At 39.0% G+C, this 19103-nt stretch overlaps 1 protein-coding gene across 1 annotated transcript in view; it reads left to right on the top strand.

Moving 5' to 3' along the window:
* The window catches only part of ank1b (ankyrin 1, erythrocytic b), a 74688-nt gene that overhangs the window by 21759 nt on the left and 33826 nt on the right, over positions 1-19103 (top strand). Inside the window, exons 2-3 of the mRNA XM_073477689.1 lie at positions 13066-13167; positions 18397-18495. Coding sequence (XP_073333790.1) covers positions 13066-13167; positions 18397-18495 — 201 coding nt within the window. The remainder of the gene's footprint in view (positions 1-13065; positions 13168-18396; positions 18496-19103) is intronic.

Here is a 19103-nt window from a genome sequence, read left to right as displayed (position 1 = left end):
GTTGGACTACCGAATAATAGAAACCCTGATCTGGACCAAAACCTTAATGTTTTACAGGGGGTTGCGCTAGACAACTTATTGCCTGCAACCAGTTATTTCCTTGAGTCTCTGCCCTAGATCAAAGAAAAAGACAAATTAAGCCCAGTGAAATGGCAAATAGTCGTTTTTACACTATAAGGTGGAAACAGCAAGTTGGCTCCTGGCTGTACCTTTGTATTGGCAGACAGATATGAGAGTGGTATCGATCTTTTTACTGAAACCTCTGCAAAATATAGAACAGTAAACATATTTCCTAAAACACTGAAGTTCTGCTTTAAATTAGATGTTTTGGTGTTGAGTGCAAAACACATTATTTATCCTCAGAGCCCTCTGAATGAACTGTCTGGTTTTCCAAAGAAGGATTTTAAAAGCTGATAAAAATGAGAGGCATACAGCTTCTTTGTGCCAGCACAAATTGAAGTCAGTCACATCAAGTCCTGGGTGATCAGATACAGCCCAAATCAACTTCTAAATCATGTGGAGCTTGTTTAAAAGCACCTACCTCTTAAAGCTGATTGGGCAATCACAGACAGCTTTTCTCCAAAGACAAGTTAATGTCACTCTGGCCAATCAGCCCCAAGCCTCTTAGCATATTGCCTCAGAGACATATTATAAGGAGGACTGCACAAGCACCTGGTAAAAATAATCTTCTTGTTCTAGATTACCTGCTGTAGTTCATGTAAATGAGCCTCTTTAATGAAAATGGAGGCAGCACTCTGAATGGAATAGTCCAGGGCTTTTTTCTGGTGTGTTTTAAGAATATGATTTGAATTACCTCCAACCACAAAGGTGCATTTTACATTTGTTCAGTCTTTTTTTTTTTAAACATACATCATAACAACTATAATCTATTTATGTGTTCCAGTTTTAGTGTTTGGTGTTGTGCATGCTGGATCATTGGGACACTTAATGAAAATGAGCCATCGTTAAAGTCATTAGTCACACCTGTGCATGTTCTGCAACGACCGGTCAAACTGTCTGCCATGAAGAGCAGGGACTATGGTCTTTACTTGCTGTTTGAAAGTATTTCTACAACCCAATTCCCAGAATAAATGTTGGCAGTGTATGTTTCTTACAAAATAAGGATATGTTGAAACCTTTTGTTCTTTTTGTTACAACTTTACATTTCTTTAAATACATTTTTCAATATTATGTTGTGCTTATGCTCTGGTTAGGTTTAGGCACAAAACACACTTGTTTCGGCTTACTTGGTTCTGAAGTTGTCGTGACATCGCATCAAAAATATCCTCTGGTTTCACCCCTGCAAATGTTGAAACTCCCTCTTCAACAATGGTCTCTGGCTTGGCATAGCTCGCATAGGTATAATGTTACCCTCAAGAGCCTAATATGAAAGTCAGCTCATATTCATTAACATGTACAAATTTGGATGTGTCCGCTGTTTTCGGTAACATACTTTTTATCACATTAATTGCCTGAATTATGTAAACAGTTCTCTCCCACTGTACTTTGACAAACTGTAACTAAAGCTCTTCCTCCCTGTGTATTTTCTCTGCAATGTTGCCATTATGTCACTAGACCAACAGCTGACAGTCATTTACTAAACATTATTAATGAGACATTTTGTGCACTCAAAGCAGTTTTTAGTGGAGCTAATCACTTAATTCCAAAATGACACTTCCTGTGTGTTACTAAAATGCCCTCTCAGATATCAGTTGTGCTGGCAGGGAACTTGACTTTTGTTACGGACACTGAGACAGGGAAAGGAGCCCAGAATGTCAGCACAGAGTTGTGACGTCAGGAGCAGACTCTGAGGGACAGCTCTACCCAGCATGCTTTGCCAGTAGTATTTCTGCAGTGCTCATGAATATTGAACAGTTATGAAAAGAGAGAGAGAGGAGGCAGATTGAGGGAGAAGGAAGGAGAGAGAGGATGCAAAAACCTGGGAGATAAGCACGAGGGTGAAGGAGAGAGAGGGAGGTTGAGGGAGTAATGACAAGGAATGGTTGGATATGATGTGTAGCTGAGCAAATGAAGAAGTACTTGTGAATTCAGGAGTTCAGGGCTGCCTCCCCCCGTGTCACATTTCTTTATTGTCCCTCGCTGTCTTTCTCTCTTGTGGCTCCTTTTCTGTGCTGTAGGCACAAATGCTCAAAACACAAACTGAGTAGTAAAGAAAAGGAGCGATAAATCAAGGAGTGGGAAAATGTCCATGGCCCTGTCCGCTGGTAAAACCTTTGAATGGCAATGAAATGTTCAGTTAAAAGGTGTATTTCTTTCCAGGCAGTGCCTCTGCAATCTAGGGGATTATTCTCAAGAGATAGTAGATTTATGAAGTTAGGCTTTCGACTGAGAAATTTAAATGGAAGAAAAATAAATTATGTAGTTCAGAGGGGGATTTAAAAGTGTTCATTTTAGGCTGCTTCACACTCAAAACAAGAGTTTCTGCATCTACTTCAACATGCATACGGATTTTTCTCAACATCTTTCCAACACATCATTCAGTATTTTAAAGCTTTCTGACAAATGAAATAATTTGAAATTGTCATTACTGATGTGTACCAAAAATTATTATGCATCAAGTATTACATTTTATTCCTGAAAGCTATTATCACGGCAGAAAGCAACTCATGTAAAATCAATCATTTACACGCCTACAAAGTGTGTATAAATGTGTGTGTGCAGTAGTTGTGTAGTGTATCTGTTCATACCCTCTCTCACTAACTATTTGTGTGTTCTTGTGTCCATGTTGCTACCATTGTCCTTATATTTGCATCTTGATAGAATGTAAACGTACATGTCATATAGTAATGCCTAAATATAAGTGTGCAGCACGTGTGTGTGGGATGTGCATGCAGCAATGCTGTATGGATAAAAGAAACGAAGGAAAAGCATGCTCTGATTGTAATGGTTTGCAGAAGCAGTGGCCTGACAGAAGCTATAAATATTTTAGATGCTCTGTTTTAGCACCAGGATAGAGAAGACAACAGGAAGATCCTCGTTGTGATGTGTCTCATCATTGTTTCACGAGAAAAGAGGAATTTTGGTGCGCTGCAAAATATATTCATCTCAACAAATCATTTAATCTTTTATTCAGGCGTCAACGCTAGTTTTTATTTTTAAGATAAAGCGCAGCTTCGTGTCAGATGAGCAGCCTTTTGAAGATATGGAGCTAGTTGCTCAAAGACATGTTGGACTGGTTGGTTGTATTCTTAGGCAACTCTATTCCCAATATTTGTTGGTTTGTCATCAGGATTTTATTCTGCACCTCACAACAGAACTCAGCATGAGAGGAGATAACATGCAAAACTAAAAATAGCTTGCACTGAGATACATTACCTGCTGTATACAGGCATTTGTTTGGTAGCGGCAGTCTCTGACTTTGCTTAACAGACAGTTGTTTGTGCTGGTGTGCGCTCACTGCACTCTGGATTATTTCTGGATTGTGATTGTTTTTTTGGTGGTGAAATGCAACTAAGTATTTTGTACTGCAGTACTGTACTTAAGTACAAATTCAAGGTAATTGTACTTGTATTTGAGTGTTTCCATTTTTTGGAACTTTATACTTCTACTCCACTACTATACGGTTTTCTTCACTGCATTTGTCTGACAGCTGTAGGTTACTAGTTACTTTTCAGACTACAATCTTTCTTGTCCAGTCAAAACAATGTACTGCATATGCAAATTTGGTTATTTTGAATTTGAATGCTTATGATGAATTAAAGAATTAAGTTTTCATTCAGGGGCTTAGAACATTATCCTACTTCTTAAGATACATTATGTTTTTAAAACCATCTTGGTCCCGTGTAAAGGATTTATTAGCATCTGAATAGCTCCCATCTTATCCTCCTCTACGGTGGCCCCTAAAAATGCAAAAGCCCCACACACTGTTCCTATAAGTAAATAATTACAATAGTTCCTCCAACCCTCTCGGTTTTGAAAGACATGACATGAGTGTGTGATTGTGCAGTCTGTATGGTACATATACTGCTCTGCAGGATTAGTGTGAGGATTTGGAGCAAACCCCACTAGATGACATCAAACATCTTTATGAACATCTCTCATTAGACAACTCTGTGCCTCTGACTAACTTGAAAGTAAGCTCATCTGACGTCTCACTGTTTGTTAGACCTAAGTCACAGTCAAACAGTCTTTCTTTGTACAATCTGGAGAGGTTCAAAAAGACACACTGCAAAAAGTGTCTCTTTAAAAGAAATGATATTTAATTAAGTCTTACATTTTGATTTAAAAAAAAACAGCCACCAAAAAATATTTATGTGCGTTTGGAAAGGCATATATTTTAGTCTTTAAAAATGGCAGTATTCACAGTAGCTTAAGGAGTTAAATTACTACATATTGTTGATATGTTTGTGTATTATGTGTAGCGAGGAAGTGTTCCAGACAGGTGTTTCATTGTGATAATACTGATCAGCATTTTTCTCTAAATGTGGGTCTTCCTGCCAAGGTAATGTTTTATAGTTAGAGGCCTGTGTCGAGGGAATGGGGACTGGCTTGAAGAGCTGTGGAACCAAGTGGGAAAGAAGAAACAGTGCCAGTAAGATTAGAAGTGATAAATTAGGTGACTTGTTGAAATGTGTCCCTGTGTTGCACTTTGCAGGTTTCAGCAGCCAGCAGGTTTAGAGGCTCTTTTCTCTGAGAGTCTGTGGTCGTGGATGTCATTAAAACTTCCCGAGTTGGGGGTTGATGTCCCACTAGAACATCCTATGATAGAAAGATTAACACTTTTGGTACTTAAGGATGATTTGGGCAAATCCCAAAATGGCATCCACGATGTGGCTTTTTTAAAAGGTGTCGTGTGTGTACTTAATGTTTAACTCATGAACACATACATCTGTTTTTCTTTTTTGTTGTACTCTCACTAGGCCTTTCACGATAACAAATTTTGCTGGACGATAAATTGTCCTAGAAATTATTGCGATAAACGATAATATTGTCGCTTTGAGACCATTTTTCAACTAATATAATGATAATGGCAAAATAACGCAAGTACACCCTTTCAAAGATCAATAAACCTTTATTTCTAAAGAATATTTAACATTGGAATGTGAAGAAGACATTTTAAATATCCAAAATAAATAAAGATGGAGGTGGTGGCCAAAGCAATTGAGCCATGGCCAGCCAAGATTCCTTATTGCAGCAACAATGTTAGCACCATTGTCTGTAGTGATGTGGTGGCGTGACGGTACACGTGATGATGATGACGTATATGTTTTTTTTCAAGGTGTTTCCCCGGTGTTTACCTGTTAATCTAAACATGTACCAGCTGTCTGTTTATAATTATATGGATGCAGTTATAATGTGTTGTGATTGAGATCCTGACCCACCATGCATCCTGGAAAGTGACAACGTTACGTTTTTCTATAATTTACATAATTACATAATTGCCATCAGTAAACTGGACGCTGTCTGACTATTTCATTCGCGGGGTTCACGAAGTTCACTAAGTCTTGGTCGGGAGGGCTGACCGTCACCATGACAACAGTAACTGACCGTCGCGGTGATTTTTTTCACTGTGACAAACACTTGGTGAGTTAAAGTTTTTTGCCGGGGACAGACGCTGTTTTTCGGTCAGAAATGTGACGAAGAGTCGGTCAGACAGACACTTATCCACAAATAACTGCGGTATTTTTTTCCTCATATAAGTTGCCAAAGACATGACCAGTTACTACGTTCCTGTTGTTTGGTCCTGTAACGTTGCTTTGTGGGACATTTATCTTTATTTTGTTGAGTGAAGGATCTGTACAGTTATCAGACACCAACACCATCAGATCGACACACCCTCGCTCCGCGCCGCCAGCTCGGTTCGCCAATACTGCGCCTCTGATACCTCCGGAGGCGCAGCGAAATTTCACCCCTCGCCACATCTGAAACTTTCACACAAAGGCGGATACGGAGAATTGGCGCAGGATCCCCGCATGCAAACGGCAGTGTGAATGGGGCTAGTGACTGACACGAGGAAAACAAACAAGCATGCAAATGGAAATTATCGAGGCCGGCAAAATTATCAAGCTCATTTTAATTTATCGTACGATTAATTGATTTATTGATTATCGTGACATTCCTAACTCTCACCCATAACTGTGAGATAGACTTGTCAACAGGGACCTGCAAGGTTTCTTCTTCTTCTTTGTTTCTTGCTGTCAGAGCCTGCAGATCATGTGCACCGTAGCTTTATGTGTAAATCTACCCTCCACAGTGGGACTCTTGCATTGTTATACTCTGTGTCTGGTCCTGTTTTATGTGTGCGTAAGTTCGCTAGAGAATCTATCTGTCTTTTGTGGTAGAAGTGGGTCTTTGTTTAAACCCATGAGGGTTCATTACTGTGATCCAGCTCCCTCCCTGTTGGTGCCAACACTAACAAACTGTGGCATCCATGCCGCTATTTTTAGTTTAGGTTTGTGTGCGTGTGTGGGTCTGTAGGTAATTTGTCTTCATATGCGTTGTTTCTTAGTATTATGTGAATGAGTTTCTTGCTTGTGCTCAAAATGACAAACAGTCCCCATTTTCCCATCTGCATGTTTAATCTGTGACTGTCCACCAATACTCATCATAATAAATGCACAATACTACTAGCTGGATGTCTCTGTAGAGATAGCATCTGACGAGATACAAAGACATTTATTTGTTTTCTCTCTCTCTTCCTGCTTGGATCTCTTTTTCGCCCCTCTTTGCTAATAATGATATTAATTTTACATTGATTTAAAGAAATATGATAAAACGAAATGAAAAATTTACTGAAAACTGTAAAAAATAGAATTTAATGGGGCGCTCACACTAGTCAAAAAAACTGGACTTTGGGGGTCAAACGTACTTGGGCACGGTACGGATTGCCTAGTGTGAGTACGCCCTTAGTTAGCTGTTAGCAGTCAGTGAGCAGCAGAGTCCTTTGGTGTGTGTGGCATTTTAGCAGCACATAGAGACACTGTCTCGTGTGTAAACCTGATCAGCTCTTCTGATCAGGCTTTATAGAGACCACCGATCAAACTTTTTACAATGTATATTGACTGATAATGATTGGTGTCAATCAATCGGAGCACTCTTACTGAAGGTTTTTGCCCCCCCCCCCCCCCCCCCCCCCAGGCTGATTGTCCCTTAGGCCTAGTTAATCAATTGCAGGTGGCATGATTCTTGATTAAAAAAAAGTGGCCTATAAAATGCTTAAATGGCGGCATAAAATATATGTGTGGGGAAACACAGGTCATCTTCCGTTTCTGCTGATTTCAAAATAAATGAATTAATATTTAAAGGTTTTGCTTATGAGCATACATAAATACACCCTCTGCCTTTGCCAATAGCAGTAGTGCATATAGTGTAGTAGTAATAGTAGGTATTTCTATGAGCACCTACCAAGTAACATTGGGCAGGAGATGAGATTTATGTTGAGCTGTGAGAAGAAGTCTGAACTTGAAGTGACACAAGGACTCATTTCAGAATGAGAAGTGACAGGAGCTGTCACTACAATACGAACAGGTATCCAATGTTCTGCCAATGACTTCAGTCAGAAAAGACCCACAGTATGGAAAACCCTCAAATGCTTCCAGGACAGAGAGTTTGTGATGTTCAGAGATTGAAAGTCTGTATATATTATATTTTGTCTGTACCCCAAAGTCCTCACTGCTTATCATGTACAACAGTGTGAGCGGCCTGCACCAAGGACAGTAAAATCAGTCAAGTATTCTCATATCAGTGTTTATTTGCCCATCTCATATCTTTAAATGAGTCACAGGTAAAATTAACACCAATAGCAGCTTGTATAACAGCTTATATTTTGATCTAATAGTAATAACCCTGTTATCTGTATGACTCAGTGCTAAAATATGTTTTTTAAATGGCATGAATGTGTTACTCATCCTGTTAGATTGATTTCTCCCAACCAGCTTCTGTTACTTGTACAAGACCATTTATGTGAGTTTCAGCATTTGTGTGTGCACATGTACAGTAGGTCTGTTTCATAGTCAGTGTGTGTGTGTGTGTGTGTGTGTGTGTGTGTGTGTGTGTGTGTGCGTGTGTGTGTGCGTGTGTTTGTGTGTGTAGATGCCAATTATAGAAGGACACAGATAAAACAGATTAAATAGCAAACCTGCAATCAGCTGCTTTAACATTATCTGCTTTTAATTTCCTCATGTGAATGCCATTATGGCAGTTTTGCTTTACTATTATTATCTGCAGTTCCTACCTCTTCTGGCTTGTGTTTTATCTACATGACTATTTTTGGCTCGGAGTGTGTGTTTCACTGTGAGGATGTTTAATCAGATTTCAGTTTGTGTGGGTTAGCCACACTAACACACTGAGATGAAATGCACAGCACATGCTGAGGTGGGAGGTGAGAGGACAACAGGATCATAGAATTGAAAAAACAGTAGATCGGTGTATATAGAAAGAATTTATGTGATATATGTTTTGATTAAACATTTGTCGTATAGGCTATATGTTGACATCATAGTGTCAAGTGTTTTTATGCTTATAAGCAGTCAATGTTTTGTTAATGTCTAATGGGGGGGATGATCAAATAGGAGGCTTAGGGTTAAGATAGCCTTGATCATAGAAGTATAGAATTATTATTGGAACAATACAGTCAGCTGTGTGTCTCTATGATCCTCTTGGTCGTCTGCGACTATACAGTGCTACTTGTCACTTTGATAATGAAGGTGAAACTACCCTATAGAATATATAGCTTACAATATAATTACGATTGAATATTTATTGTGTGTAGTTTAGAGGATAATATAGACGAAACTGACAGAAGGGTGTGACTGAGAGAAAAAGGAACAATAACAATCTCATCTGTTTCTTCTGCACAACAGACAATACTATAGATTTTTTTCAACACACAGCACAGTGTGGCCTCACTGATAGCCATGGTTGAGGCCATAGATTATAACTCTTGCAGAAAACCTTGGTCAGATGAAGAATCAATAAGTGAGGGAGACTTGACTAACTAATTCATCTTAATAGTCTCTCTGCCTGTGCACTCTCTCTCTTACCAGGGGATGGAGAGGGGGGATGGCAGGATTGGCAGGTTTGGCATTTTGTTAACGAGGGGGGTGGCATTTTCCCTCATCCCCCCTCATATCGCCTACTTAGTCTTTATTATTTAGCTACACACCTGTAACTCCAAAATAAAATACACTTGGATTTTCTAAACTGCAGGTCAAAATCTGGTTGACATTAAATAAAATCTGAATGTGTGAATGTGGCACCCAACACCTGTTGCTTCATTTAAATCACTTTACATGTTGCTTTTTTCTGTTAGTATGTCTGCCATTAACTGTCTGGTCTTGTCTTGGTGTTGTGTTGGCTGGTGTGTGTTGTCTTCTAGGCTCATGTGGTTCAGCGCTGACTTGTCCATCAGGTCAGTATGATGGGTTCTGAGAGGCTGGCCGAAGCCTGAGGAATATGGCTCTTTAATAACAGAGTAAATATAATGCTTGTATACATCCTTGTGTAAACTTCTACACTTTGTTTGTGTTTCCTCATCAGCTGCAGTAGGGTTTCTTAGGGCATTGCAAAAAATGTTGCCTTTTTAAGTCTTGTGTTTACACAAACAATGAATATTCCTACTGATATTCATAGGTGTGGACTTTTCTCCTCTAGACTACATTAGTGAATCAGAAGAATTCTTGAATAATTTAGCTGAAATGGATGAAATAAATTTAGTAAGAAGACACATAAATGCCTTGATGTACTTTTTTTATGTTAGTGGTTCTGTGTTGCTTGCTGTCGCTTCTTTTCACATCCTTGTGTTCTTTGTGTTCAGGAAAACTGCTGTGTTGTTGTGGCCTTGATGAAACTATCTAGTCACGCTCATTTGTGCTTTTTCCTGTCCTGTTGTGTCTCAACTTTCTATTCCCTGTGTGTTGTAGTTTAGACTGGTCAAATGCTGTGTTGTCTTAGTGGAGATGTGTTCATATACGTTACTGTACTTTTACAATTCATTCCTTTAATTTTATTTTGATATTTATGATTGTCTAGATTTATTAGCTGCCATGTGTGTTTGTAAGTTTTTACTCATGTGAGTTATCAATATCTGTAGGATCTTGTCTAATTCTTGAAATTAAGTGGTTATTTTGCTCGACTTTCGTAACAAACTGCAGACTGACTTTGGTTATTTTTTGCTTATGTTCATTTTTCATGTTGGAGAATCAACCAACCAACCTACCACTCAGAGGGAGAGTAGCGAAGGTCTTCAGGGGTGGTGTCGTTTTTTACACAGTTTTACATAGTTTTGACCGGTAGAGTAGAGAAAAAAATAGACCAGTCATGTAAAAAACAGAGATGAGCAGTGTGATGACCATGGTAAGTGCAGCAGCTTGTGCTGCACTATGTATTTCAGCTGTAAGCGAAGCAAACAAATTTGTAACATTTTAAATCATCAGTGATTTTAGTTAATTGACTTAAACAAACAAAAATTGTGATGGTATTGATAAAAGAGGGAGAGTAAAGTAGAATATGTGAGCCAGGGAAAGAGGGAAAATGGCCAGAATGAGAGCAGCAACAGGAAAAGGAATATCAGATTTGGATAGAGGCAGGATCATTTGTATTAAATGATGCATAGTGAGAGGTTTCAGTGATCTGATTATTTGGTGTAACTGACACCATGATTACAAATAAAGGAGAAGTGAAGTGCCAGGATAGGATTTACAGCTCTAATATCTGTGATAGAAAGAAAAATGAATGGAGGGATAGAGGAAGTGGTAAAACAAATAGGGAGAAGGAAACTATAGAGGAAAATGGACTCCAGTCTGACAGAATTATGAACTCAAACTGGTATAGAATGAGTTTTATGGAAGGTACAGCAACATTTTTCATTTTGGACAAAATATGCTCAGCTCATGGCTCATGTTGTTGCTGCGTCAATGCACACACACATGCACACACACACACACACACACACAAAATGACCAACAATCATTAACAAACACAAATTGCAGCATAAATGCAGATACAATGGTGGTTGATGAAACAGAGGTGGTAGAGTCAATGAGAAGAGGAGGAGGGCTGCAGGTGGAGACTGTGATCAGTAACACAGAACATATAACAAACACAGAGAAGAAGAGAAACCTATAAGGAGCACACTGTGAAATGTAAAATGGCTTTAGCATACAATAATAAATACATAAGGGACTGCATAGTTAGACAGAGACCTAAAACCTACAGCACTAACACATTGGGTTGTTGAGGTGGAGAGACTCTTGTCAGTGTCTGTTTGAAGTCCTGTCTCTCAGTGCTGTCAGGCTCAGTAACGTCTGGCTCTCATGTTCAAAGCAAAGGGATGAGTAAGTGAATAGATCGTGTTGCCTCACAGACAGTAAGTGGTGGGCTGCAGGAAGAGAAGAAAAATAGACCAGAGAAAAAGACATTACACAAAAAACACATTAAAGGATAGTATTGTAGATAGTAGGTGTAATATTCACACAATATTTGAATATACATCTGTCAGTCAGTCTTCAACAGATATCAGTTAATGAAACAGCATGAATAAAGCCTTTTATTCACTGCTACCTTGGCTTCAGATAAGAGAAAAAAATCTAGTGGAAGGACCACAGACTTGTTTTCTGCTGAAAAAAAACTAATAAACAGTCAAAAAGGTCTATATTGGTAATGTAAAGCAGCTACAAGGAACGCACATTTTTTTGTTGGATCTGGAGACCCCGTGGACAAAAATAGTATGAGTACCTCTGCCTGGTGTCTAAAGATTTTTATCTGGCTAGCACATACATTTGTTTTGAAAGTGAGGGAAAGAGAGAAAACTATTTTCCTTTTTTAAACACAGCTGTTTGCAGGATGCAACTTTGTTTCTGTACCAACGGCTACAGAGCAGCTCAGGCTGTGAGACCCTTCAATTCATCTTCAACACTCTACCATAAAAATACATTTCATTTTATGACTTATACAACCCAGTGACAGGCGTAAAGAAATAGCAAATGTTCCTGCTCATGGTCTGGTTTGCTTATGTAGGTCATAGATGCATCAGTATTAAATTGAGACTGTTTCATAACCAGGTAAACGTTTAAAAGTAGTATGTTTAAAGTAAAATGATTCACAATATTTGTGTTTTTTGAACAGGAAGATAGACAGAGAATGTGTCCTGTCAAATGAAAAGTGAGGGAAATTGCAAGTGACAATGGAGCTCAACTGATGACAAAATCTTGATACAATAAAATAATAAAAATGGGAATATATTGAAAGGAAAACATGGTGCTGAGGAAATATAGGACCGCCAAGTGGATAGTAGGGGGCTGTCGAAAGGACTGAATGATCTTATTTGTTTGACAGATAAAATCTAATGCAGTGCATGGTTCGGAGAAACACAAGAACATTGGCTCCTGATGCATCAGCACAGATAAGTGATGTGAGGAGAGAAAAAAAACATGTATCACTGACTTGAAAAAGGGCAGGCATATCTTTCAGCAATTCAATATAATTAAACCACTTGAGAATAACAGCTCAGACAGATACATCATTTTCCAGTGACAGGGGTGGAGAGAAGGGTCAAGAGTGCCGTATAGTACCCAGTGTTTCCTCTTCGGGGCAATGGAAACATCTCATTTGTGCAGGTCAGCTTTATTTACACTATTGGCTGATGAATGAATTCAGAGGTGGGCGTATAAACACCAACACACACTGAGACACAAACTGCAGGAGCTTTTCCTCTGAGATCAGACGGGCAGACAGCGCAGCTCGTGGCGGAGTGCGCTCGGCTATGAACGCCTGCCAAACTGGCTGTGTGGGCGAAGCTTGACTGTAAGGAGTCTGACATTTCTAGCCTCATACAGAGGGCAGGAGGGCTGATGAATGTAGTATTGTATTTCCTGCATACAGACTCGTGTCTTGTCTTAAAAGGTTTGTTGTATTATTGTAATGGCTTCAGGTGACTGAATCTTTTAGTGCAACTACATCCTGATATGGAGGACTTGTAGATAACTTGGAAGTAACACTTGATGTTGAGCAGGTGATTGTGTTTTATTTATAGCATTTGTGTATATTTAAGATAAGTATCTATATTCATGTTCACACTCTCATCTTCCTCCTCTTTGTTCATTGCAGGCAGATGCAGCCACCAGCTTTCTGCGTGCAGCCCGTTCAGGGAACCTGGACAAGGCTATGGATCACATCAAGAATGGAATTGACATCAACACATCAAATCAAGTAAGATAGTTTCACAGAACAGGTCTCCAAAAAGCTGTTTGTGTGTTTGTGGGAGGATAAAAAAGATGCCACCCACAGATTTCAATTAACAAAAGAGTAAATCAAATCAGGGCTCATCAAAATCAATTACAACATTTATTTCGTGTTCACAGTTCCTAACCAAAACTGGTTACTCACATCATAACAAATATTACTTTTTGGTTTTCTTGGATTTAAAATTTAAAGGAGCAATTAGTAAGATATTAGTTTAGTAAAATGAACTAACATTATCAACAGAGTGAGAAGAAACACCAGTGTTGACTTGATGTGAAAGACGTCTATGTATTGTGTCACGTAGTCACTTTGGTAATGATTAGTCTACTGAAGTTAGCATGCAAACCAGCTAGCCTATCCTGCCTCAATACCATTTTGTACCAGCAAGTGGCAATAGATAGCTGCTGTAGTTTCAACTGGGAGATGCCAGTTTTTATTGTAATAAATGAACAAAATAAACTCTTAAAAATGTTATGAAAGGATATACTCTTGCTACTATTTTCCTTACTAAACAGAAAAATACAACCATATACCTTTCTCACTTTTTTAGCACTAAGACAAGCTTAATTGTCTCATTAACACACATGATTCAAACTCAGTATGAACAAAATAAAACTCACCAAAACAGTTGTGGTTTATCTTTTCACAGTCACCTCTAGTTTCGTTGAAATTAATCCTCAATTCACTGAGTAAGATATGAAAATATTTTTGCTGTTTTCACCAGCTGCTCATGTCGACTCTCTCTCACTCCTCTCCCACTACACGCCTCTCCCATATCTGCCTGCCGTGTCTTGTCTCCAGGGAGTCATAGTCCTGGTCAGAGCCGCTGTAAATCACCGGCCTACTTTAACCCCTGTTGTCAAAGTGACCCCAGTCAATCTTGGAGGCTGTGTTCAGTCCAAATTAGGTGTCCAGCCGTGTTCACCTTCAGACTGCCAAATCCAGTTGAACTGGTCCCCATCGCCTGTGGTGACTCCCCCTGTGATGTGACGTCCCGGTCCAGACAAACTCTAGCGTGACTGGCTCCACGTCTAACTGAGCCATGAGCTTATTAGCTAACGTTGGCTAGCTACAGCCAATGATGGCTAGCAAAGAGCAGCAGTCCTCGGTTAGTCTGGTGCTATGCTGCCCCCTGTGTTTTTGGTGCTATCTTCAAATTCTGGCCATATTTTATGAATTGTACCTTTAAACTAATTGTAAAATGAATTTGGATGTTTATGTTTTTATATTTGTGTATTGATTTCCATAGAAAATCAGTGGCTGGAAGTCCATGCATGTTCTCTGGAGGAGTCAAAATCCAATCTAAGAAAGTGAGATAGATGAAATAGAATGTGAATACAGTAATGTAACATTGACAGAGAAACATTACACTGCACTAATAACTAGAATGGCACTCAGTCGAACGCATACCTTCGCCAAGGCCCAACAGTCACCTTCTGCACTCACTCAGAGATACCGGCCACCTAAATACGCCTGATTTTTTCCATCAAGATCCATGCATTATTCCCTGAGAAATTAACAAAAATGTCAAAAAACGCATCTCACAGTGCTAAAGAAAATGAGAAATAATTCTTGGACCCATCCTCCAAGTAAGTTTCGTGGAAACCCGTTTTGTAGTTTTTGTGTAATCATAACCTCTATAACATAAACTCCTTGACAGAGGTTATAATCTGCTCGCTACACATGTCAATTAACTCTTACTGAGACATACTATTAGTTAACCACTGACACAATTATATAGTCCAAAATGAAAGACTCATGCTGAACTCATTCACACTGTAGCAGCAGACCAAGGAAACTTTATTGCTGGAGTTGTTAATGTACCCCGGGAGAAATTTCCAGTGGTGCAGGTCTAAATTGTATTTTTTATACACTACAGGAGAGAGGAAAGCCATTATACTTTACAAGTTCTTTTCCTTGAAACCAACCTCCAATTGATTCATTCATGCCCAGGGGTGCCACGTTGGAAAAAAGTAAAGAGTTATGTCTGGTCACACTGGTCCCTTCGCTCAGTGCCTTCTGGCTATCTTTTATCCTGAGCATGAAATATCGTATCCTGAGAAACACTACTGTCTTTGGGATATGCGGGGACTACCCATTGTAAGGCCAGTAAGACACACCTCGTGCTCAGACCATGATACTCATTATGTCAGGTATGTTCTGTACATTATTTAAATTATATTTAGATACCTTTACTCTGTGATTTGATTAATTTTTCATTCATTGTATGAGTGGCTTGTTCTTTCTGTCAAGGGAAATCATAGGCATGGAGCTTCATGGAATGATGAATATAATAAATAAAGATATAACAGGGTGTATGCGGGGTCTTATAAAGTATTAAAAGTTGATAAATCAATTTAGCGAAAATTAAGGCCCTTAAAAGGTATTAAAAAGTCTTACATGCCGTTTTCCCAGGTATTGAATTGTATAGCTTGTTTTCAATATGTATATTTATCCAAATAGGTAAAGTTTGCCCGAATTTAATCAGTGCGTGATCATGAGTTGTTACCACACATTTCCACTATTAACTATTAAATCTCTTAGAGGTAAAACTCTGAAATATTTCACAGAAAAGCCAAGATTAGGCTCAAATTCCAGAAGAATAATACAAATTTGCGTAGCAGAACTTTTTTCTTATTTTCTACCCCATTAATAATCTCAGCACCACGCAGATTTATCTTGTGAACCTTCCAGGGTTTCTAATGGTTTCTTTCTAATAAAGCTTACTTGGGTTAGTCACTCAGTTCATTCTCTTGTGCTTTATTCCCACCCCGCCTATTTGAATTATGTTGTATTGATAAGGAGTTACCACAGACTAAGACTGTTTAGTTGTGCTATCTTACAATCAATATTTAGTAAATGTAAGTTCAACTGTGTTGCTGATGTAACCGCTTAGAACTCGAAGTGGCAATGAGGCCTTAAAATGTATGGAAAGGAACTTAAAAAGGCTTTTTCTGGGAGAGTATGGAGTCCCTTGTTACCCCACTGTGGGAAAAGTAAAAGGCTTTGCCTCAGTCAGAAGCTGATGGTTTACGAAACAGATTCAATGTAGAATGGTACTTAGGACTTGAAAACTTGAATGCATCACATAAAGTCTCAATATTCTCAATGGAATGCCATTCTGCAGTATCAGCAAAGGGTGTAAAATAAAAGACCAAAAAGAGAATTAAAAATTCACGACTCCTAGACCTCCTGATTCTCTGTCTTTGTGTAAAGTGGAGTGTATCAATAATTTAGTATATTAGATTATAGTTCCCTCAATCTTCAGCCCTACTGTCTGCTCTCTTACACCTTGTTGCATCATGGCCAAAACACAGCAAAGGCGATTGAGTATCGTGAGACATGAATGTGAACGTGTGTGTGCAGATGTTGTGTGGCGAGGACACATACACTAGCTTGCCAGTGTGTTAAGGACTGGAGTGGAGTGGGAGTGATGTTTGGTGAATGGAGGGACAAGTGCTTTTATACACAGACAAAACACTGTCAGTGAGATGGGCATTAAGAATCGCTCAGCCTTACACACACACACACACACACACACACATACAAACACAGACACACCACACACATGCACCAGAAAGAGAGATGAGATAAGATACAGAAGAAAGATGACTGTTAAAATTAAAGCAAATGTACTTACATTTTGCACAATGTTCAAGGATCGTTAACATCTTTGTATTAAGATTGTAATCAGCTAAATAATTACTCTTGATATGATCTACAATAATTGCATTTCTTACCAACAACCATGTGGTCAATTATATTTCTAAAGGCTGTAAATGTGTTTCTGTAATGTGTGTTGTGTCCCTTCATTTCCTTATGCAGTTGTTTCTTTTTTAGGTTTTTGTTTACTATTATGTTGATGTCTTTTTAATGAGGACTGAGGTAAGGGCAGAGATGGTATTTTTAAATGTGATTTATGTCATTCTGCAGAAATAACCTGTCCTTGCTATAGCTAACAACCCTGCAGTCTGTCTCTCTCTCACTCTCTCCCTCTCTTTATGAGGGCATCTAACTACCTACCACTGTATGCATCAATGCACACAATTCACAGATGAAAGTAGGTGTGTGCAGATGGGGTGCTAACAGGCGTGAAAGGTGTTGTTTTTATGTTAAAAAAACAAAATAAAATGTTGCTGCGTATTTGCTTTTTTCCCATGTGGCCACAGCAGATGTTCACACACTACATTTAACAGTGTATGTAAGTGCCTCTGATACACAGTTTGGTTCCCAGCAGTCTGCGCATGCTCGCAGAGAGACTGTGTTACCAATTTGAATTGAGTGACAAGCTGTATGATGGGAAGCCTGAGAACAGCGTGGAGAACAGAGACTCCTGGTGGTTAGATTGGTTACAGCAGCTCAAACTTTAATACAATATGTAGCCATCCAGCCAGAGAGACAGACAGTCAGACAGACAGATAGACGGACAATGCTGAGATTGTGCCCCCCAGCTCTCTTCCTTACTCATCAGTCTCATCGGGTTGTTCATTTTGTCAGAACTGAGTCCTCCAGCTGTCATTGTGGGTTTATCAGTTATTTTTAGAGGTACAGTAACTAGACAAGTGATGTTCTGCACAGCTGGAGAAAATGGGCATATGTTGCAGTTCTCACAGGAACGCAAGACTGAGGGATACTGCTGGTGTTTCTTTTTCTCATCATTCCTCTGTATACATCAGCAAACTGCTTTCATCTAAAACAGATGGAGTATGAACTTGGGAGTTTGACGATGTTCAGTAGCAGAAGTCAAACACATTACAGTCTGGTTTCACAGACTGCTGCTGTAATAGCATATAATTCTGAAAGGTCCTGAGGTGCTCAGATGTCAATGGTAAGAACAAGGTCAAAATTGGCCATGGATGGCTTTGGCATGAATGTATAGAGATCTTTGCACAGATCTGATCCAGGAATTGATTGAGGCAGGTAGAATGTGTTAGTCGTACATGTATGTATGTTATTACACTAAAGACCCCAACTTAACTCTTTAAGGTCCCTGAGAGATGTGCTATCACATTTGAGTTAATGTGGACTGTGATTATAATAATCCTGGTTATTAACAGGATCATTATACTATTAATGACGCTTTAAGATTTATACTTTAATATGAGTTGGTGATTCTTTTTTAGAGAATATTCAATCCTATCTCTATGTGTTGCTTCTAACTCTGGCCTGACTAAATCTCTCTGTTTTCTCCCTCAGAATGGTCTTAACGGGTTACACCTGGCCTCTAAAGAAGGTCATGTTAAAATGGTCCTGGAGCTACTACACACTGGCATTGAGCTGGAAGCCACCACCAAGGTACATTGTTTTCTCTGTGTACTTTCCATTTCACACTGAAATGTACAACAAGGAGTCACTGGTAATGAGACTCAATTTAATACTGATGCCTATTTATGACCTACGTAAGCAAACAAACAAGATAGCCTAATTCTATATAGTTGTTATGTTAAAATAAGTCATACAATTAAAACCTTTCTCTGGCGGAGTGCTGATGATGCATCTAGGCGTCTCACAGCCTGAGCTAAGAATCTGCTTTGAGTCTGGTGGTAAGATCTTAACAACAGCAGGGCCCACAGGGGCTGTCAGGATTAACCTTGTATCTGCTTTAAGTGAATAAAGCACTTTTAGTTGTCACATTTTCCCAACGTCTTCCTTGGCCTTACGAACATATGTGAATGTGCCTTCAGTTTTACCATAAGACATAAATAAAAACATGTATTCACCTAAAAACATACATGTGACAATACATACTTTACATGAAAGAGGAACTGCGAAAGGCGAGAAAGACACATCTCAGCAGTAGACATTCTTCTTCAATTCACATTACCCAAGTCTGTAAGTGTTCAGGAAAATAAACCTTCCATGCACAAAACTACAGCAATGTGTCAGGAGCACCATCCTTCAGT

The sequence above is a fragment of the Pagrus major genome, chromosome 12 (genome assembly GCF_040436345.1).
Source record: "Pagrus major chromosome 12, Pma_NU_1.0".
NCBI classification, from domain to species: Eukaryota; Metazoa; Chordata; class Actinopteri; order Spariformes; family Sparidae; genus Pagrus; species Pagrus major.
The sequence above is the reverse complement of the archived record's forward strand: the minus strand, read 5'-3'. Positions and strand labels throughout refer to the sequence as shown.